This window comes from Myotis nattereri, assembly GCF_964212035.1.
Source record: "Myotis nattereri genome assembly, chromosome: 4".
In the NCBI taxonomy this organism is placed as follows: Eukaryota; Metazoa; Chordata; class Mammalia; order Chiroptera; family Vespertilionidae; genus Myotis; species Myotis nattereri.
Genome location: NC_138079.1, coordinates 34,138,951 through 34,162,655, shown reverse-complemented (window position 1 = coordinate 34,162,655; position 23,705 = coordinate 34,138,951). Strand labels below are relative to the sequence as shown.

Below are 23,705 nucleotides of genomic sequence, written 5' to 3'. Positions count from 1 at the left end.
GCAGCGCGCGCGGATCCCGGGCGCAGGCTTGTTGACAGCTGGAGGCGGCGGCTGCAGGTCTGGGGCGTCAGTGGTAAGAAACGGGCCGGGGCGACCGCGCCAGCCGGGACCCTGACCTCCTGGGAACCGGGGCCTGGAGCCCGGCTCTTCGGCTCTAGAACCCCGCGGGTTAGGGGAGAAGGACGGCGCGGTGGGGATTGGAAGGAACGAGCTCCCTGGGCTCCCGCCAGTGCTCCCAACAGGTCTTCTCCCCAGAGCTGCTCGCTCCTCCCACACGCGCTCCGAAGAAGGTGGCGAGCGCTGGCTACTGTTCTCTGGGGAGAGACCCAGCCCTGTCCGAGTGGCCCACGGCGGGACCGCTCACCCTTCCGCCGGCACCCTGGCCTAGGCTTCCATCCCTTAGTGGCCTTCTGGACTTGGCTCTCTTCTTTAAAAAAAGAAAGGAAATATACTGCGGTTAAAGACAAACACCCAACATGACATTTACCATCTTAATCCTTTGTTTTTTAATCCGTGAAGTACAACTTGTCAAAATGACCTCCATAAATCACTGCTTTAAAAAAAAACCTACTTAGCAGTCTCCTGGTTACCTACTGTATTTCAAACTAGATGAATCTCTCCTTTACTTTTGCTTTGATGTGGACCCCAGGTACAGGAAAGGAACTGCCGGTAGTAAGTACTTTCTAAGGGTTTTTGTTTGTTTTGCTTTTAGTTTTAAAGACTCCCTTTATCTGGCCTATTCTACCTAGCTGGTCTCATTTCTTCTCTGCCTTCTGCTCTAATCAGATCACTTTTTTGTGTGTCTGATTATCTTCGTTTTAAAGATTAGGAAACATGGACAGTCACTTCAAGTGTCTTGCCCAAGGTCACACAGCTTGTAAGTATTGAAGCCAGGTTTTAAACCTAGACAATCTGTTGAGTTACACTTACTAGTATAATTCTTTTTTTTATAAATAATGCTGCAGTAAGCATACCCATGCAGACTTGTGCAAATATAGGGTGTCCCAAAAAATGTATACACACTTTTTAAAAATATACATACTTTTGTTGATTTCAGACTGGGAGAGAGAGATAGGAAGATCAGTGATGAGAGGGGATCATTGATCGGCTGTCTCCTGCACACCCCTCACTGGGGATAGAGCCGAAATCTGGGCAAATGCCCTGACCGGGAATTGAGCAGTGACCTGGTTCATAGGTCGATGCTCAACCACTGAGCCATGCTGGCCAGGCCAAAACTGAATTCTTAATCTTGCTGAATTTGTTTCTTCCACCATCTTCCCCATCTCAGTAATTGGCAACTCCATCTTTCCAATTGCACAGGTCCAAACCTTTTCAGTAATAATTGATTCCTCTCTTCATTTTACACTATATGTAAGCTGTTAGGAAATCCTACTGGCTCTATCTTAAAAATATATTCAGAATTAGACATTTGGTACAGCCTCAATATTAATCCTTGGGCTATTGCAATAGTTTTCTAACAGGCTTTCCTGCTTCTGTCCTTACTTGGCTGTAATTAACCAGAGTTATACTGTTAAAACGTGATTTAAATCATGTCATTCCTCTTTAATCACTTACGATCTCAGCCTAAGTCCTTAAAATGGCCTAGAGCCCGCATGATCTGTTATCATCTCTCTGACCTCATCTGGTGTTCTCTATCTTACATCTTCTGCCCAAGGCCTTTGCACTTCCAGATACCTCACCTGGATCGTCATCCCCTAAATATCACCAGATCGCAATTATTTCCTTTCTGTTTTTGCTCAGTTCTCAACTTCTTAGTGACTTCATATGGCCTCCTTATGTAAAATTACATTGCCCCTTCCTGAGCACTGGCTATATTCTCTGCTTTTCTTTTCTTCATAGCACTTATAAATCATTTGATGTACTATAGTATGATTTTTTAACATTTTTAGGCTTATTTTTGTTTTTCTTAGCTAGAATGTAGGCACCATCATAGGGGGGATTTTAATCTATTTTGTTCACTGTTACACCTTTAGCTCCTAGGTGAGTATCTGGCAAGTAATAGGTGTTCAACAAATATTTTTTACTTTAGGTTTTCTTAAAAGGCTAAGGAAATCACAGGGCAATGTCAATGAGTAACCAAGATCTAGATCCAGATAGTACTACAGATGAAGATATTACAACTGCTAAGGAAGAACTTATTAAAAAATGTGAAGAAATGTGGAAAGATCTGGAAGAAGTAAGTATCAAGAGATTAAAGTGATATATCAATTAATTACTATAAGATTTCTATTTCAATAATGGACTTGAGAAATAATTCTGCTGATTCCTGAACGTCATTATATTGTACGATAAATATTTATATAAGTTTTAGACCTATAACATTCAATGAAGTTTATACTAGATGAACTGTAGGAAGAGAAAAAAATTATAGCAATCCCTACCCTCAAGGAGATTATCATCTAATGAAGGCAGTAACCATTATATTAGAAATACAAAGACTGTACTTAGGAGGACTCCTAAACCTAGACTGAAGGGGTCAAGGATAGTGTCCTAAAAGAGGTAATGACTGAATTCATTTCTAAAGGATTAATAGGAGTTAGCCTGTGAAATTGGGAGAGGTATACAAAGTAGAAGGAACAAAATATATAAAGGTTGAAAGAGTTTACTGGTAGAGAACTCCATGTAGACTATTATGACTTATGTAAATTAGGAAGAGAGGACTTGTGAAGTGAGACTGGAGAGATAGTTAGGGGCAAGAACATGACCAGATTTGTTGAGTGTATACTGTGGGGAGCCATTAAAGTATTATAAATATGAAGTGACATGATGAGATATATAGTTTGAGAAAATTACTCTGGTGGTTTTGAAGAAAGGTGAGACTACAGATAGAAAGAGCATTTAGGAGGCTGTAGTCGTCCTGGTAAGAAGTACTGAAGGGCTAACTCCTGTCATTGCAAACAGAAGAATGAATTTAAGGGATATTAAGAGGGTAGAACCAAAAGGACTTGGAGATTAATTGTTGTGAAATGGGGGAGTTATGGATAGTTTCAGGTTCCTGGCTTGGGCCAATGGATGATTAGTGGAGTTACTTCCTAAGATAGAGAATATAGAAGTTAGAGGACACCCAATTCTGGAGTTTGAGTAAAAGTACGAGTTACTTTAGAAAATGTTATTTTTGAAATGTATATATATATATATATTTTTTTAGTTCATGAGATAGAGTCACTTCTGGTACACTACAGTATTTTGATAAAAATTTGTTCTACTTGAAATAGCATATGATAGTGTATCATAGTATATGATGCAGGCTACAGCCATTTTTCACATTCTATTCTTCCCAGTAAATTTTCAGTTGGAAATTTAAAAAAGAGAGCACATATTTTGTTAACTATCCTGTAATCCAATACCCACCTTACTTTCTCCCACCTCCATATACTTTCCATCCTTAATTTCAAATGCATAAAAGAAGCTACAAAATTGTTATTTTCTAGAACATTTGAGATTTTGCTCCACGGCCTATGTCATTATTTGGCTCAACTAAACTCTTATTTTAAAAAAAGATATTGTTGCCCTAGCTGGTTTTGCTCAGGGGATAGAGTGTTGGCCTGCAGACTGAAGGGTCCCGGGTTTGATTCTGGTCAAGGGCACATGCCTGGGTTGCAGGCTTGATGGGTTGCAGTCTCGATCCCTAGTAGGGGGTGGGCAGCAGGCAGCCAATCAATGATTCTCTCTCATCGTTGATGTTTCTATCTCTCCCTCTTTCTTCCTCTCTGAAATCAATAAAAATATATATTTGTAAAAGATATTGTAAATAGAAATAATCACAAATAAAATTTAAATTAATCATAATTTTGTTCAGATATACCAGTAATTGCTATTAACAGTTGTGGATTTTTTTAATGGCACAGAAAAAACTGTCTCTAAAAGGCTTTATTTTTTTATAATCATAACTGTCTTCTTACCTCTTTTGTTATTTTCCTATAGTTATTTCCCTCTTGTTCCCCATTTTCCCGTTATCCAGCTTCTAACTCACCCTAGTTTTCATTTTTGCTCTTTGTTCCTTTTTCCCATACTAATTTTTTAAATTCTGTATAGAGTCTATATACCCTTTTACTTTTAATGTCTTCATCTTGGGACCAATTTGGCTGCCTTCCTTACCCTCCTGCTTAGAAAGTGAGGAATTAAAAACAATTTGTTGTCTTACATCAGGTAATTGTGTATTGTTTTAAAAGAATATGATATTGACTGGTATAAAAGGGGAGGGAAAGGAAATCTTGGGTTATAGTGTGACTTGTTTTTCTGTGTTTTTGTTTTTTACTTTTTAAATCAAGTATCAGAATAAATTATCACTTATTGGAACCGAGACACTCACTGATTCAAATGCTCAGGTATGAAACCTTCCTTTCTTTGAAATTCATTGTTTTGGATAAGAAGTTTATCTGTCAAGTATAATAGTTTTGTTAATACCTGTATGCTTAATCATTCGGATAATTCTCTACTCTTTCTGATTTAAGAGAAGTATTTTAAAAACTATCTTGAATAAGCTATTATAAATAAATAAGAATATTTTCTTTTTTATCTTTCCACAACTATACATACATTTAACTGTTGAGTCAATTGCCCCTTGGCTGCTATTATGGTACTTTGTTAAAAATTAGAACAAAGACTTTTCTACTTTGTGTTAGGTACAGTAGCCACAGGTATTTCACTATCTGTGTGGAATCGTAGCTGATTTTACCGAGGCTTAAAAAAGGATTAAGATATCCATTTTAATAATCAGAGACCTATGGAATTGGTTTAGGAGTACACCAAAGGGTCTTTGCAACAGATTAAGAATTTAAAATAACAAAGATGATAGTTCCAATGTATGGGAAAGGGATGAATTAGTTAAGGAATGATAGTGGTACAATCATATTTCATTACAAGAAAAGCAAGGAGACTGTGCAACCTAGTGACATGGGAGAACTTGGCTATTAATAAAAATCTAGACATTATAAAAGAACACTTAGCCCTAGCCGGTTTGGCTCAGTGGATAGAGTGTAGGCCTGCGGACGGAAGGGTCCCGGTTTGATTCCTGTCAGGGGCATATGCCTGGGTTGTGGGCTTAATCCCCAGTAGGGGGCGTGCAGGAGGCAGCCAATCAATGATTCTCATCATTGATGTTTCTGTCTCTCTTCCCTCTCCCTCTCTGAAATCAGTAATATATATACGTGTGTGTGTGTGTGTGTGTGTGTGTGTGTATCTGGTTCACGAAATTCGTGCAGGGGAGGGGAGTGTCCCTCAGCCTGGCCTGCACCCTCTCACAATCCGGGATCACTGGCTCCTCACCGCTCGCCTGCCTGCCTGCCTTATAACCCCTAACCCCTCTGCCTGCCTGCCTGATCACCCCTAACCACTCGCCTGCTGCCTGATCGCCCCTAACCACTTCTGCCTGCCTGCCTGATTGCCCCTAACTGCCTGATCACCCCTAACCACTCTGCTTTCCTGCCTGATCGCCCCTAATCACTTGTCTGCTTGCCTGATCTCCCCTAACTGCCTGATCGTCCCTAATCACTCTGCCTGCCTGCCTGATCACCCCTAACTGCTCACCTGCCTACCTGATTACTCCTAACCGCCTCTGCCTCAGCCCCCACTGCCCCAGTTCATCCGGAAGGACGTCCAGAATGATGTCTGGAAGGTTGTTTGGCTGTCTGGTCTAATTAGCATATTATGCTTTTATTATATATATGTATATATATATATATTATGAGCACATTATATATATGAACACTTAGATGTATTTGATCATATAAGAGTTAAAAATGTGCCCTGGCTGCTGTGGCTCAGTTGGTTGAGCATCGTCCCATACACCAAAAGGTCACTGGTTTGATTCCCAGTCAGGACACATGCTCAGTTTGTAGGTTTAATCCATAGTAGGGGGCGTGCTGATCAATGTTTCTCTCTCTCTCTCTCCCTCTCCCTTTCTCTCTCTAAAATTAATAAAAACATATTTTTTTAAAAAAAGACTTAAAAATGTTTTAGTAGTAAAAATTCTAAGAACGAAGACAAAAATATACAAATGAGTCCAACGAAAGTTCTCCCATACTGGTGGGAGCATGCCACCCTTGTAAGCAGACCTTTAGGGATAATCTTAGGGCTTGCTTTGTTAACTCTTTTCTGTATACCTATTAGACTTAAAATCTTCAATTAAAACAATTCATTTTCTAAAGCAAAATGTTATTTTAAATGAGAGAATGACAAGATTCTCAAATTTTTATGTTTATGTACCTTTAGAAGTACTACCCTTATACATAATATTTTTTAAGAAAAGGTTGTTTAATTTTATAAAAGAACTAGAGGTCCGATGCACAAAATCCGTGCAAGGGGCTTGGCCCCTGCTGTCACAGTGGCTGCCTCTGCCTCGGCTCCCACTACTGCGGCTTCGTTCAGAAGGTCGTCTAGAAGGACATCGGTCTAATTAGCATATTATGCTTTTGTTATAGATTAGAAATAATTTGAGTGTTTGCCTTAGCTGGGCTTTGGCAAGGTAAGAGCTGTGTTTCATCAATATAGTACAAGGTTGAACTGTATGAAGTTACTGTTTTTTAATAGGTTAAAAATGAATATTAGTAATTTTATATATTTCAACCTAATATGTGCTGGAAAATACATGAATTCTTTATCATTAGGATAGTTTTGCCTAGTTTAGATACTGCTTTTTAAGAATTTGTTACCACTTCCTAGTAATAATAATAATTAACATTATACATCACTTTATAGTTAATAAAAAACTTTCCCAGATTCTTATTTAGTTATCTATAAGAAAATAATGTTAAACTCTCCTTTGGCAAATAATTTAAATACCTGCAAATGCATTTTTATATAATAATATGAATTTTTTAAAGAGGCTAGGTTTTGTGTGTTTTTTTAACCTATGACTATTCAACAGGCAGTGTTATAATACAAAGCAGGAACTACCTGCTCTGTATAATAAAACTTGGTTTAAAAAGACAGTACTTTTAGTGTAAATATTGAAGTAATACCTACTGCATTTTTGAAATATGAATTTTTTTTATGTTTGGCTACTAATAAGAATTATATAGATGAGATAAAACGTGCTGAAATTTAGCTTTAACCACACATGGACTTTAATTTTGTGGTCTCATCAGGCAAAATATTTATCACATAAATTTGTAATTATCAACATTACAATGATTGGAGCCTCTAGTAACGGAAACATACCCGTCCTAAATGTATCTTTGGCTAATTTACAAGCTGTTGTGTAGTAAAACTGTTTTATATGTGCTTGTGGAACCAGTCTCATTTTATAATTATCTCTATGTATGCATTTGAAGTTATTTTTCATTACTCGGCTAAAAACAGTTGCAATTTTCCTAAAAACACATAGAGAGGAAAAAGAGCATTTTAGTGCAAATTTGTCTTAAAAATGTTGGCAAGAAATAGCATCCTTTTAAAAATATATATATTAATTTAGGGAATAAACTTAATGTAGTTAGGTTCTTTTGTTTTAGATTGAGTGGTGAAGTAGAATTGATCATTTTTTAATACCATATCACTAATGTAACTGGCAATTTGTGAGCTATAAATGTGGTTTAAAGCAGAATTCTGTTTGGAGTGATAATTTTTTTATAGTTTAGGTAGCTATTATCTTAGCCATTTATGTTAAGACCTTGTATTAATGTATAAAAAATCTCTACACATTCATCATGAATAGCTATGAATATTCTACAAGAAATGATTTTATTTTATTCTCTTGTTGTTTTTTATAGCTGTCATTATTAATTATGCAAGTGAAATGTTTAACTGCTGAACTCAGTCAATGGCAGAAAGAAACTCCTGAAAGTAAGATTCTTATTTTTAGGTTTATATTTTTGTAAACAAAGTAATGGCAAATTAATGATCACTAGCCCGGCCGGTGTTGCTCAGTGGTTGAGTGTAGACCTATGAACCAGAAGGTCACGGTTCAATTCCCGGTCAGGACACATGCCTGGGTTGTGGGCTCGGTCCCTGGTGGGAGGCATGCAGGAGGCAGCCCATCAATGATTCTCTCTCATCATTGATGTTTCTATCCCTCTCGCTCACCCTTCCTCTCTGAAATCAATAAATACATATTTTTTAAAAAGATAAGAATAATGTATATGGTATGATCCCATTCTTGTAAAACCAGCACTGACAAAATTAATAACTCTTGCATGTATATGAACAGATAAATGTGTATATGTATACATGAATAGGATCCTATGCAAAGAAGGAATGCACTAGAGGTTATTAATTTTGAATTTTAATGGTTGGGAAAACAAAGCAAGAAAAGAAAAAGCCACTAAAAACAAAATGCATGATAGCACATTTGTCTAAATCAGTGGTCGGCAAACTGCGGCTCACGAGCCACATGCGGCTCTTTGGCCCCTTGAGTGTGGCTCTTCCACAAAATACCGACTTCTGCGCATGGGCCACGAAGTTTCAATCGCACTGTACATGCTTGCCTGCACGTGGTATTTTGTGGAAGAGTCATACTCAAGGGACCACAGAGCCGCATGTGGCTCGCCAGCTGCAGTTTGCCAACCATTGGTCTAAATTAATATATACGTAGAGCTTCTAAATAAGAATAATTTCATAAACTGTACATATTTCATAAAAAGTTCTGTAACATTAAATGGAAAGGAAAAGTGGTATCTGAGAAACCACAAAGTCAAATTCTTGATTTTTCAAAGTTAACTAAGCATATGTTAATTTTGTTTCTGTAGTACTTCCACTTAGTGAAGAGGTTCTGGTAACATTAGGAAAAGAAGAGGTAAGTCACTTAATGAATTTTTAGTCACCCTACTATAAATGTTTTAGGTAAGTTCATGCCATAAGGAATAGGATAAAGATTCTTTAAAACCATCTTTTCTACTTTGATATTAATTATGCTTTCTTGAAGAAAATATTTTATAATTTTTGGACCTTTGATATTTATTACTGTTATTTTTTAATTTTTTTAAAATTACAGTTCATGTACAATGTTATATTACTTTTGGGTATACCACCTGGTGATTAGACCTTTATATAACTTGCAAAGTGATCATATTCCATTGTATATGTACCAGTTCTTTTTTATTCATTTGTCTATTGATGGGCATTTAGGTTGCTTCCATATCTTGGTTATTTTAAATAATGCTGCAGTGAACATACAGATACATATGTCTTTTCCATAGTGTTTTGGGTTTCTTTGGATAAATAACCCTGAAGTGGAATTACTGGGTACTTCTTTGTCTCTTGTTATACCTTTGTTTTAAAGTCTGGTATAAGTATTGCTACCCAAGCTTTTTTTTTTTTTTTTTTTTTTTTCCATGAAATATCTGTTTTATCCCTTTGTGTATCTTTCAGTCTAAAGTGAGTCTTAGCTGCCTCCTTAGCGCAGTAGGCAGCGCGTCAGTCTCATAAAGTGAGTCTTGTAGACAGCATATGTATGGGTCTTTTTTCTTATCCATTCAGCCACCCTGTGTCTTTTGATTGGAGCATTTTATCCATTTATATTTAAAAGTAATTTAAAGATATATGTTTATTGACATTTTATTATTAATATTTTTTATCTTCTTCTTCTAAAAGAAGACCCTTTAACATTTTTTATAAACTGGCTTGGTGGTGATGAACTCCTTTAGCTTTTTCTTGTCAGGGGAGCCCTTTATCTCTTCTTCCATTCTAAATGATAGCCTTGCTGGGTAGAGTAATCTTGGTTGTAGGTCCTTGCTTTTCATCACTTTAAATATTTCATGCCACTCCCTTCTGGCCTGTATAGTTTCTGTTGAAAAATCAGTTTTATGGTAGTTCCCTTTTAGGTAAGTAACAGCTTTATTCTTGCTGCTTTTAAGGTTCTCTTTGTTTTGAATCTGTTGCATTTTAATTATAATGTGTCTTGGTGTGGGCCCCTTTGGTTTCATCTTGTTTGGGACTCTCTGCAATTCCTGGACTTAACCTATTTCCTTTGTCAAGTTAGGGAATTTTTTAAAGTTCTTTTTTAAAGTTTCAATCTTTTTGGTAAAGTACTCATTTTGTTCATGGATTTTATTTTTGAGTTTATTAAACTTCATATCTGTATTTTCTTATAACTCGTTGAGGTTTTTTTCAGAACTGCAATCTTGAATTCTCTGTTATTTAAATTACGTATTAATATGTCTTCATGTTTATTTTCTGGAGATTTTTTATTTTATTTTTGAGCTGCTCTGTTATCTTGGTTATTCATGGTGGATTCCTCTACTGAGGTATCTATATGTGAGTGGCATTAAATTGATAAGCAGTCTTTCTACTGTTTTCTGGTAGGTGGCATTGATGCACAAGTTGTTTCGTCTTTTGCACAGCTCTGACTTTCAGGTCTCGGCAGGATGATGGAAATGTCCTGTGTTTCCTGGGAAGATTCCTCTGTGTTCAGGTTGCCTCAGTGTCACAGGCCAGACCCAATGGGGGAATGTGGTGGACAATTTGTTCTAAATCTGTGAAATCCCAGTGCTGTCCACTGCAGCCAGATACAGCTGTGATGGATGGGGGCGGCTGTCTTTGTTGCTTTGTTCTCCCAGTAATGGTGACTGGCAAACCTCAGCGGCCTCCCCTCTGTGTCTTCACCCAACCCTGGATTAGTCACAGAGTGTGCCTGTCATCCCTGCCCAGGTCACTGGGTTCAGCCACAGTTCATACTAACCGTTCCTTCAGGAATACTCACTGTATCTCTCTGCTCCTCCCTGCTGAAGGGAGTACCAGTGCTAACCTGATTCTGCCCCTCTTTAGGCTGAGCCTCACAGTGAATTCTGGGCCACGAGATCCAGGCTGCATCCTTGGCACCAACTCAGCTCTTCTCCCTTTCCACCTCCCCCATTTTCTTCTTCTTGCCCACCTTCAGTTGTTTCAATACTCGGATCTCTTAGATGTGTTTGTTGAGCAGGAAATCCTTTGTTGAATTATAGCTGTTCAAGCTGTTGAAACGTCAAGGAGACCTCTGATGCCACCATTCCTTTGGCCACAAAGTCCACTTCTGATGCCAACTGTCAGGGTTTTCCCCAAGACCACTCTTAGGTTCTGTGATTAGCTAGATAGGCTCACAGCATTCAGAAGAGCTATTATAGTCATGGTTGTGTTTATTATAGTGAGAGGATACAGGCTAAAAGGAGCAAAGGGAAAAGGCACGTGGGCCAAGCGTATAGCTGTCCTTTCCCAGTGGATGTGTTTACTTCTCCCTGCAACTATGTGTGACAGCTTGGTCAAAGTGTGGTCCAACAGGGAAGTTCGCCTGGCCAGTGCAGCTCAGTGGTTGAACATCAGCTCATGAACCAAGAGGTTGTGGCACATGCCAGGTTGCCGGCTGGATCCCCAGTAGGGGGTGTGCAGGAGGCAGCCAATCGAAATTTCTCTCTCATTGATGTTTCTCTCTTTCTATCCCTCTCCGTTCCTCTCTCTCTAAAGTCAATAAAAACATATTTTTTTTTAAAAAAAAGCCAGGGAAATGCATTTTAGCCTATTGTCCATGGTTTTTATCAGGAGTCCCATCACTATGCATGCAGGGCCTCCTTGACCGACCTCAGCTACGCAGACTCCAGGTCCCCGAACAAAAATGCATTTACCAAGAATGACATAGTTAGAATAAACTGTGTAATCAGACTGGTACCAACTGGCCCAAGGCTCCGGGCATACGCAAAAACACTCGCAATAGGCAGAATATTCCAGTGTCTCATAGCTTCTCTTCCAGGAATCCACCAGGAGCCAGTCCTAAAGAAAAGCCTTTCTTGGTAATGTGCAGAGTTTGTGCAACCTTGGCCTGCTGAGTTAACCCTTCCACTGAAACTTGTCTTTTTATTCTCTTAAGTGTCTTTTGAAGAACATAAGCTCATAATTGGATTAAGTCTATTTTATCAACTCTTAAAGTTTATGCTCAAATATAGGAAATATTTGTCCAACTTAAGGTCACAAAGATGTTCATGTATGTTTTCTTTTAGAAATCTTAAGTTGTAGGTTTCACATTTAGGTCTATGATCCATTTTGAAATAATGTTTATACATGAAATAAGTTGTTAAAGGTTGATTTTTTTGCATATAGATACAAATTGTCCCAAAGAACTATCTGTTTTGACTTTTCTTTTACTGAAATTTAATTACCATGTATGGGTGAATCAGTTTCTAGACTCTTTATTTGTTCTCCTTTCTGTGCTTTGGATGTGTCTCTTCCTTGGTTCTGTGTTTCTGTCTTAATCCAATACCACATTATTTTACTTACTGAAGTTTTGTAATAAGTCTTGATAATAAATAGTATGAGTTACCTAACTTTGTTGTTTTTTACCAAAATTGTTTTATTTTTCATATAGAGTTGGCTTGTCTTTCTATCCCATAAAAAAGCTTACTGGAATTTTGATTGAGGTTGCCCTAAATCTGTTTATTTATTTACTTTTAAAAATATGTTTCCTTGATTTTATTTATTTTTTAAAATATATTTTATTGATTTTTTGCAGAGAGGAAGGGAGAGAGAGAGAGAGAGTCAGAAACATCGATGAGAGAGAAACATCGATTAGCTGCCTCCTGCACATCTCCTACTGGGGATGTGCCCGCAACCCAGGTACATGCCCTTGACTGGAATCGAACCTGGGACCTTTCAGTCCGCAGGCCGACGCTCCATTTACTGAGCCAAACCGGTTTTGGCGGTTTTCTTGATTTTAGAAAGAGAGATGGGGAGAAAGAGAGACATCGCTGTGAGAGAGAAACATCTATCGGTTGCCTCCTGTATGCACCCCGACTGGAACTTAACCTGAAACCTGGGCATGTGCCCTGAATGGGAATTGAACAGGAGACCTTCTGGTGCATGAAACAATGCCCAGCCAACCAGGGCTAGACTTATTTTGTTTTTCATAGACTTTATCACTCACTGGAATTATATATTTGTTTGTCTGGATTCCACTCTTTGTTCTGTTCACCTTTGCATCCCTGACTCCCTTCAACAATGCCTGACAGTCAATAAATATTTGTTGAATGAATAATATTGATTTGTGTTTGTTTTTGTATAGTCTCCTTAGAAAGGAGACCTAATTTACCTGATTACTGAAAACTCACCATTAAATTGCCTTTCAGTATGTAATGTATTGCTCAAAAACCCTGTCTTATATTTTTGAATTTGACAATGGAATATTACAGAGAACTTAGCACCTGCTGTCTATGTCCATTTTAAAGACTTTCTGCTCAGATTTTTTGCTGTTAATTTCTGAATATAAATTTAGAATTAAACATAAATTTTACTATCATTCAGAAATATAACTAGTTATATGATTAAAGAATAAGCAATTAATATGAATTATTTTGTTCTAGTTCCAAAAATTGAGACATGATCTTGAATTGGTACTATCTACTGTTCAGTCAAAGAATGCAAAGTTAAAGGAAGACTTGGAAAGGTATATTTATCATTACTGTAAGTCATTGGTTTGTGGAATTGGCATTGATGTTTTATTTGGCTGCTTTATTGGCATTGATGTTTTATTTTTCTGTGTTGAAAGGGAGCAACAATGGTTGGATGAGCAGCAACAGATATTTGAATCTCTTATTGCACTACACAATGAATTGAAACATCAGATTGTGACAGAATCAAGGTATTATTTTTGTGTCCTATGTTTTTAAACTAGGAGAAAGTATTTTCTTCCTTCCTTTCTTTCTTTTTTTTTTAACATGAAAAGGGGTAAATTTTACCAGAAACAATGAGTCTTATACCAGCTTTTGATTTCTATTATTACATGATCTTCTATGAATGACTTGACTTTTAGTTTCCCTATATATTAAGTAGAGAATATTACTTTCATAAAACTAGTTAAATTTGGTTTGAGCAAATGAAATTTGAACTGAGTTCTTGATCAACCTTATGAATAACCAGTTTTATATACTTAGGTATTTTGTCAGTGAACTATTTCTCTTCATTATTTTGAAATCTATTAGAACCTTTAAAGAGCTGAAAACTAAACTACATGATGTAAAAGAATATAAGGAGAAACTATTGGTTACCTTGAGTGAGTTTCTAGAAGACCACTTTCCTCTGCCTGATAGAAATGTTAAAAAGAAAAGGGTAAGTTTTAAAGAAAACATTCATGTGTATATGCATGTATGAAATTGTTTCAGATAGGATCAAGTGTAAATTTCTGATAAATATTTCTATGTTTATTATACATTTCAAAGACACACACATAGATAGATGTAGAGAAATAATTCCTCATTACATTAAAATATTTATTGAAAAATTAGAAGCAACCTTGTTGTTCAACAATACAAGAGGAGTTAAATACATTTTTTTATATTTATCCATATGATGGGGAAAATGCAGCTTTAAAAAACCTATTGAACCCTGGTCCAGTGGCTCAGTTGGTTGGAGAGTTGTCCCATACACCAAAAGGTGGTGGGTTCGATTCCCAGTCAGGGCACATATCTAAGTTGCAGGTTTGATCTCTGGTGGGGCAGGAGCAGGGAGCAACTGATCAGTGTTTCTCTCTCACATCAATGTTTCTTTTCTCTCTCTCTCTCTCTCTCCCCCCACCACCCCTGCCTCTCCCTCTCCCTCTCCCTTCCTCTCTCTTAAAAAACAAATCAATAAAAGATATTTTTTAAAAAATGTATTGAACACTCACTATCAAAGGAATTAATGAAATGCTCACAATTTGTTGTTGAATGGGTAAAACATAGATGATTAAATTATATGTCTAATTTATACCAAAAGATGTAATAGTGCTTATGTCTAGGGGCTAGGATCATAGGAGAGATTTTTCATTTTTGCTATTTTGAATATTTTCCATGAGCACGTGTAACTTTTAAAATCAGAAGAATTGTTTAAAATCTGTTCATGTGCCCTGGCCAGTGTTGCTCTGTGGTTAAAGTGTCATCATTCCCCTCCACACTGGGGGTGGCAGGCTTGATTCTTGGTGAAGGGCCTGTACCTGAGTTGAAGGTTTGATTCCGGTCCCCTGTCAGGGTGCGTGTGGGAGGCAACCAATAGATGTGTCTCTCTCTCACATCAATATTTCTCTCTCTTTCCCCCTCTCACTTCCCTTCCAATGTCTCTAAAAATCAAAGGAAAAAATATCCTCGCTCCTTGAGTGAGGATTAAAAAAATAAATATGACACTATGTTCAAGTAGAGGTTAATAGGGTGAAATAGATGTCCAAAAGCTAATGTAATCTTAAACTTAATGAATAGAATTCCAGCATCTACAAGTATGGAAATAAGTCTTTTTTTTTATCTTTGGTGTTCAAATCACACCAATATCATTGTGGAGACTGGGTTTTAAAAAAAAGCAGAAAAGACAAATTAGGCCACATTTAAAGAACAACCATAATATGAAAGGGCTACAAGTCTATGGCTTATAAAAAATAATTGGAGGAACTGATAATGGTTAATATGGAAAAGATTCATAATAGCTGCCTTCAAATATTTAAGGAACTCTTTCATGGAATTGGAAGAAATTCTGTCATTTCAAGGATAAAGAACCAGTTAACATTACGAACTGTCAAGAACTATAGAAAGATGAACGAATAAGGCTCCCTGGGAAGCAAGTTTCCTGTACTGAAGCTGTATAAATACATTCTGGAATGTCATTTGTTTGGGTTATTTTGATTGGGAGATTCAAACACTAGACTTTTAAAAAATTTTTTTTTCTTTGTTGATTAAGGTATTACATATGTGTCCTTATCCCCCCATTGCCCCCCCACCCGCCACTCATGCCCTCACTCCCCTGGTGTCTTTGTCCATTGGTTAGGCTTGTATGCATGCATAGAAAGTCCTTTGGTTGATCTCTCCCCCTTACCCCCACCCTCCCCTACCTTCCCTCTGAGGTCAAACACTAGACTTTTACATATGCCAGTGTACAATATATATAATATAGCATCCATTTTATATTTACAGATAGTCTGAAATGTATCTTCTAGTAATTGCAAAAGATTTCACTGTCTTAGAGGTTGTTTCAACTGTTTATTTTTTTTTATGAAAATGACTTAGTACAAGCAGGTCGTTTATATTCAGAATTCTTTTTAAATCACCTAATTATAGGTGTTTGGTTTTAGTATACCTTGTACCATTGCAATTAAGAAATATTAATTTTTTGTAATAAGTATAGTTTAATATTCTGCCATTGGCAGAATCATAATGTTAATTCTTTGTTATTCACGTTTCTCTCAAAGAAAAATACTCAAGAATCAAATATACAGCTGATAACATTGCATGAAATGTTAGAGGTAAGTGTTTTGTGTAGTTGTTTTGTCTTGAAGATGTCTCTTAATTAGTGATTTGTGAATAATTTTACATAGGCTTGAAAAAGAAAAAGTACTGCTTTAGTTCTTAAGGTAAACACCAATCTTTATTAGATGTACTTATGTTAATTTATCTTTGGTATAAAATTAGTTTGTGTTTTCTATATAGCATTAGTAAGAATAGTGTCATTTTTTAAAGAACATGAAATTAGAGCCTACTCTTAATAATATTCCAAGATTATTACTTCAAGAAAATTTTATGATATTATTTAATATTTACACAATGAAATCTTACGCTGTTACATTAAATGTATCTTTAGTTAGCAACTCTACATTCTATTGAAAACACAGTACATAGTTTAAGGATTCTTTTAACAAAATTGTAGAAATCCATACATAATATTTCCTTAAGTAACATCAGCCTCTTTTTTTTCATAATGTGAGTACTAAGTAATTCCAAATAATTACAGAATTGGTAAAGAAATACCTTTTTCTGCTTAACATTTGCCTTTTCTTTTATAAATATCTTTGACCTTTTTATTTTATTTTATTTTATTTTATTTTACTTTAAACATATTTTAATTTATTTCAGAGAAAAAGGGAGAGGGAAAGAGAGATAGAAACATCAGTGATGAGAGAGAATCATTGATCAGCTGCCTCCTGCACGCCCCACACTGGGGATTGAGCCAACAGCTTGGGCATATGCTCTGACTGGTAATTGAACCATGACCTCCTGCTTCGTAGGTCGACACTCAACCACTGAGCCATGCCAGCCGGGCTCTTTGACATTTTAAAAAAAATGCTTTTGAACGTCATCCAGTTATCAAGTATGTTAAATATTTGAGAAATCTTGGTCTGACAATCCATTGCGAATTGGGCAGAGAGGAAGGTAAAATAGTCTATGAAGAGGTAGATATTTAACAATTAGTGTGTCTTTTTATCTATTTTATTTTATCATATATATATATATATATATATATATTTTTTTTTTATTGATTTCAGAGAGGAAGGGAGAGATAGAAACATCAGTGATGAGAGGGAATCATTGATTGGCTGCCTCCTGCACGTTGGACTGAGCCCACAACCCAAGCATGTGCCCTTGACCAGAATCGAACCTGGGACCCTTCGGTCCACAGGCTGACACTTTATCCACTGAGCCGAGTCAAACTGGCTAGGGTTAGTGTGTCTTCTTAAATTAATTGGCAAGTTGAGAAAGAGTGATATCATTAAATTTGTTTCATTGTAATTTTTTTTTATTATTGATTAAAATATTATATATGTGTACCCTGTACCCCCCCCCTCATCCCCTCACGCCCCCATTGTCCGTGTCCATTGGTTAGTCCTATATGCTTGCATATAAGTCCTTTGGTTGATCCTTCCCCCTTGCCCCCACCCTCCCCTACCTTCCCTCCAAGGCCCGACAGTCCAATCAAAGCCTCTCCGTCTCTGGATCAGTCCTTGTTCATCAGTTTATGTTGTTCATTATATTCCACTAATAAGTGAGATCCTGTGGTATTTATCCGCTCTCCAGTTCCATCCATGCTGTGGCAAATGGTAAGAGTTCCTTTTTCTTCTTCCTCTTCTTAAAGAATACCTTTCAGCATTTCATATAATGCTGGTTTGGTGGTGATGAACTCCTTTAGCTTTTCCTTATCTGTGAAGCTCTTTATCTGACCTTCAATTCTGAATGATAACTTTGCTGGATAAAGTAATCTTGGTTGTAGGTTCTTGGTATTCATCACTTTGAATATTTCTTGCCACTCTCTTCTGGCCTGCATGGTTTCTGTTGAGAAATCAGCTGACAGTCGGATGGGTACTCCCTTGTAGGTAACTGACTGTCTTTCTCTTGCTGCTTTTAAGATTCTCTCTTTATCTTTTGCTCTTGGCATTTTAATTATGATGTGTCTTGGTGTGGTCCTCTTTGGATTCCTTTTGTTTGGGGTTCTCTGCGCTTCTTGGACTTGTAGGTCCATTTCTTTCACCAGGTGGGGGAAGTTTTCTGTCATTATTTCTTCAAAAAGGTTTTCAATATCTTGCCCTCTCTCTCCTTCTGGTACCCCTATAATTCTGATGTTGGTACGCTTGAAGTTGTCCCAGAGGTTCCTTACACTATCTTCATACTTTTTGAATCTCTTTTCTTTTTTCTTTTTCGGTTGGGTATTTTTTGTTTCTTTGTATTTCAAATCTTTGACTTGATTCTTGGGATCCTCTTGTCTGCTGTTGGATCTCTGTAAAATATTCTTTATTTCAGTCAGTGTATGCTTAATTTCTAGTTGGTCCTTTTTCATGTCCTCCATGGTCTCACTATACTCCTTGAGGGATTCATTAAATTTATCGGCGGTTTCCATAAAGTTCTTGAAAAACCTTATAAACGTGGCCTTGAACTCTATATCCAGTCGTCTGTCCTCCTCCGTTTCTGACAATTGTGACCTGTTTCTCTGTCTCCGCATTTTGGCTGCTTCCCTGTGTTGATAGAGTGGCCCTGCGCGCCAGGTGTCCTGTAGGGCCCAGTGGCTCAGCCTCCCCAGTTACCTGTGGTGGACACTCTTGGTGCACTCTTGGTGCCTTGGTTGTTGTAGGATCACTGGGAGGAATTGACCTCCAGGCCAATTGGCTGTGGGAAGCAGCTGTGTCTGAAGTGGGAGAATGGTCCCCCTCTGACCACTGGGTACAGTGGCTCCTGGATCTAAGGAGGTGCTAATTCAGCCCCTGCCTGAGGCCTCACAGCCGGGCCACGAAGAGGTTCAGCTGTGAAGCAATGCAAGCCGCTGCGGGGCCTTGGGCCTTCTCTTGGCAGTTCCGGGTCTGGCTGGCCCGGCTGCAGTTAGGTAATTATCAGGTTGCAAAGGGCCGGGGCATTCACATGCAAAAGCCTCTGCCGCAGCCTGGGTGGGGCGGGGTCTCAGGGAGTCAAAGGGCGCAGAAAGAAGCAATGGCTGATTCTCCGCGCCCGGAGTCGCGCGTCTCAGTGTCCCGGTAATGGCTGCAAGCACCTCTGAGGGAAATCCGCCCTCAAGTTCGCCCGCTGCCGCCTGAGAGAGCAGCCTCTCCCCGTATGTGTCCTGGGTCCCCAGAGACTTCTCAGAACCGGAGTTCAGAGCAGTCGGGAGCTTGTGATTCAAAAAGACAGCCGCGTCCTCAGGTGCCACCCCCTTTTCCGCGCGCGCGAGCCGCCGCCGTACCTCTGCACTCAGCCTCCGCAGCTCCTCTGGCTCTCAGCGTGCTTTTCTTTTCTTCTAGTTGTAGAAATTACACTCAGCCAGCCTTCCTGTTGTTCTGGACGATGTTTGCTCCGTCCTTTGGTATAATTTTCAATTGCTGTGGGAGGCGACTATTTCCCGGTGTTTATCTATGCCGCCATCTTAGTTTGGTCTTCTGTTTCATTGTAATTTTATGAATTGGATGCTCAAGTCTCCATTTTTACCCAGTTAAATAGTTTTGGTGCCTCAAGATATCTTAATAAAGAATATTATTGCTCTGAAAGCAAAATGCAAAAAAAAAAAAAAGAAAAGAAAAGGCAAAATACAAATATTTATTAGATTCATATGATACCCATTTTTGTGTATCATATATCAAGTTATATTAGAAAATTTTAATATATTTCTAATTATTCCAGTTTATACTGAAACTAAGAAACTACTGTTTCTTATGGATGACTTAACTTTTTTTTTTTTTTTAAACAAAAGTTGTCATATACGTGGCTGATATTAGCAGTGATTAACTGGGTAATACATGTGTAATTTTCCAATAGTATACCCTGAGATCTCATCTAAAATTTAGAATTAGAAACCATTTTTTGTCTCCAACTTACATTATCAATGATAAAAGTAAACAATATATAAACTGAAATTTAGCAAAAAATAAAAGAGTATACATGTTCATTTTAAAGTTGAATTTTTATCATTTAATTATTTCTAGCATCTACTAGAATTAGCAATGAAAAGAAGGATTTTAAGTATATTAAAATAAGTAATTGCTTTAAAATAGGAATAATATTTAATTCTATTATCATCATACCTAAGTGAGATCAAAAGATTTATGCCCCTCAGATATGTACTTGAAATAGCTAAAGTTAATGATAGATGAAAATTTTATTTCAATAATTGAGATATTGATATTATGAAGTGTGATGAGATGAGAATTGTATAGTTTTACTTTATTGCTACGGCACTTAGTATTTGTATAAATGATGCATTTTCTTTTCCACATTCCTTAAAATAATATCTTTTCCTAGATTCTTTTAAATAGATTGTTTGATGTTCCACATGATCCATATGTCAAAATTAGTGATTCTTTTTGGCCACCTTATATTGAGCTGCTCCTTCGTAATGGAATTGCTTTGAGACACCCAGAAGATCCAAGCCGAATAAGACTGGAAGCTTTCCATCAGTAAAGAATGGTCTGTTTTCCACAAGTACTTAAAGAATCTTGTCACTCACGGATAAATGGAAACACTGAGTGTTACTTGGATAAAGAAAATAATATGCATATGAAAGCACGTAGTTCATATTCCTTCTATCCTTAAAATGACAGGTGCTGCCATGTACTATTTGTTTACAGATGGTGTGTTCAAGTTGATGGACAAGGATACAAGTAAAAATATTCTAGACTTAATTATAAAACATTTAATGTACCTCTTACAGCGATATTTGGAAAATTCTTAGTTAATTTGTGATATTGCTTGAGCCATAATTTTTGAAAAATTTATGACAGTTTCTTTTATGCATTTTGAGTTCTGTTTGTTGCTTAACTCTGTTAAATTTAGGGATTATAATAAAAAGGCCATTTAATATGCAGATGGTTTTAAAATTCACTTGGTATATGTAGAAGGAAGCATAATTTAAAAGTATTTAGTAAATATGCCTCATGTATACTGCCTTATTTCTAGATTTGTTAAAAATTGAAATATAAAAAACACACACAAATGGATAAAAGTAGAAAACTCTTTTAATGTATATCACATATCAAGTGATATATATTAAACCATTCGTCTGTTCATTATTACTAACAAAATTGTGTTAATAAAATTTTGTTTATCTTTGTGACGTTTCTGTAAATAAAATTCTCTTACCTAAAAATATTTAGCTTTTGGTGATGTGGTATGATATTTTTATAAAATAAATGCACTTTTTGATAGGAAGATAATATAGGGCTCATGCAAGCTAAATTATAGAATTCAAAACTCACTCGGTATTGTTACTGGACTAAATGGGTTCACTTGCCCGGACACATCACAGCCCAGTAAGACATGCACAGGAGCTTGCAGCAAAAAAAGTAAGGGGTAATTAGTTCAGGAAGTGTCCCGGAGTCACAGGTGAGCTAGTGCTCAGAGATCCGACTAATCAGTGGCTTTCAGGTTATTAATCGTTGTGACTAAGGGATTTAGGGTCATGATCTCTACTGATTGGTACTAGGGTAGGGAGTAGTTGACCAGTGCATCTGGTCTTGACATCAAAAACGGCATCGCTTCACCTGATTTCGCCACTTCTCTGGGTCTGGAGCTGAAACAGCTGAGACCTAGACGTTATCTCTAGTTTGACAAAACTGTCTCTGTAGCCTACAGACTCGAGGTTTTGTTCCTAAGATTATTTGATACTGACTAGAACCTCTTCTCCTGAGGACTTAATGATTAAGGGAGTGGACATGGTAGGGAGAAGGAAACAGGGTGCTGGGTGAGGCCAGTTTAAGTAAAAAAAGTAGAAAGAATGTGTCCAGTTTCAATCAAGAGGGAGGATTAGCTCATTTTCCCTGTGTCTTAGAGGGGGCATTCTAGGAATTCATTTACGAGCAGGAACCACAGCAATGGTAGATGAAGCAGTAGGCCAGGATATGTGTACTCAGTATTAGAGCACATCACAGTTAGGCTCTGAGTCTTTAAGGCTGCCAGTCAGGAAGACACCTATATGAAAGTTTCAGAGCTTCATTTTTGTTGGAATGAAGGGAAGCCATGACAATCTGACAGATTCCTACAGCCTGAACATCCATAATGAAAGTCCTGACACCAGTTCAAGGAAGCTCTCTGAGTGGCTTACACAATATCAGTCCCCGAAACCATATAGGCTCTTTTTTGTTGTTGTTTTATTTCAGAAAAAGAGAACTAGAAACATCAATGATGAGAGGGAATCATTGATTGGCTGCCTCCTGCTCGCCGCCCTCCCCCTCACCCCCCCCCCCCCCCAGGGACCAAACCCGCAACCCAGGCATGTGTAATAACTCTCAACAATAAAGATAAATTTTAAAAAAAGAAAGACATGCACAGGAGCTTGCAGCAAAGAAAGAAAGGGTTTTACTTGAGGAAGTGGCCCATGCCCACAGTGAGCTAATGCTCGAGGACCTGGCTCCCCAATGGCTTCCAGGGGATGGGTTATAAGGAGGGGCGGGGGGATCATTAATCAGGTGATTTAAGGGAGTTAGGGTTGTGGTCTCTACTGATTGGTTGGTGCTAGGGTACAGGGTAGTTGATCATGGCATTTGGTCCTAATGTCAGCCATGGCATCGCTTTATCTGCTTTTGTCACTCTTTTGGCCCTGGAGCTGAACATAACTGAGGCCTAGATGTTAGGGCTAGTTTTGTTGTCTCTGGCCAACAGTTCCGAGGCTTTGTTTCTAAGAGTATTTGATGCTGATCAGAACCTCATTGCCCTGAGGGCTTAATGATTAAGGGAGTGACATGCAAGGGAGAAGGAGGCAGGTGAGTCAGGGTGCTAGTGAGGCCAGTTTAAATAAAAAAAGGGAAGAAAGGTCATATTAAAGAAAGGAAGTTTCTACATGGTTACAGTACCCTTCATGTCTCTTCTATAGAAAATACAAATACTACTATATTTTAATGAATTGAAGTTCTTTTACAGGAAGATGACATTGACCTTCCTAGAATACTCCAGTTGGGAGTCAAAGAAATAAGCAACTTTTTATTCATTTCAGTGACTGCAGAAAGAAGAAATGGTTCTGGCAGAATAAGCCTGACAATGATTCTCCAGAACAGGTGGTGTGATTGTCCGTGTACCTCTGTGTTACAAATTACAGAAAGAATGAGATAAAGGCAATAAACAATTTATTTGGCAAGTCTTCATTTCACATTTTACTGATAAATCTCCAGATTAGGATCATTTTACTACAGTGTCTTGTATAAGGCTCTAAAGAAGACTATTATTTCATCTTTAATTCAGTGATTCTCAACTTTCCTAATGCCGCGACCCTTTAATACAGTTCCTCATGTGGTGACCCCCAATTTCATTGTTACAAATTGAACATAATTACAGCATAGTGATTAATCACAAAAACAATATGTAATTATATATGTGTTTTCCGATGGTTTTAGGTGATCCCTATGAAAGGGTCGTTCAACCCCCAAAGGGGTCGCGACCCACAGGTTGAGAACCGCTGCTTTAATTCATTAACCCAGGCTTCTTAGCAAGATGATCTGCCCACTTTTGAGATCAATCATAAACAAAGTAAATCGCAGTAGAATTAGTCTTGATTTGTATTCCATCTAAGCTTCCATCCTTGAACCT

The 23,705-nt window shown here is 37.6% G+C and overlaps 1 protein-coding gene across 1 annotated transcript; it reads left to right on the top strand.

Annotated features, from left to right (window-relative positions):
• Positions 1-22: 22 nt before the first annotated feature.
• Positions 23-21,268, top strand: CENPK (centromere protein K). Its single transcript, XM_081089974.1, has 10 exons — positions 23-73; positions 2,051-2,197; positions 4,293-4,349; positions 7,731-7,803; positions 8,706-8,752; positions 13,281-13,363; positions 13,466-13,558; positions 13,899-14,025; positions 16,127-16,180; positions 20,430-21,268. Exons 2-10 carry the CDS (start codon positions 2,084-2,086, stop codon positions 20,586-20,588), a joined length of 807 nt encoding a protein of 268 aa, XP_080946100.1. The 5' UTR covers positions 23-73; positions 2,051-2,083; the 3' UTR covers positions 20,589-21,268.
• Positions 21,269-23,705: the final 2,437 nt, after the last annotated feature.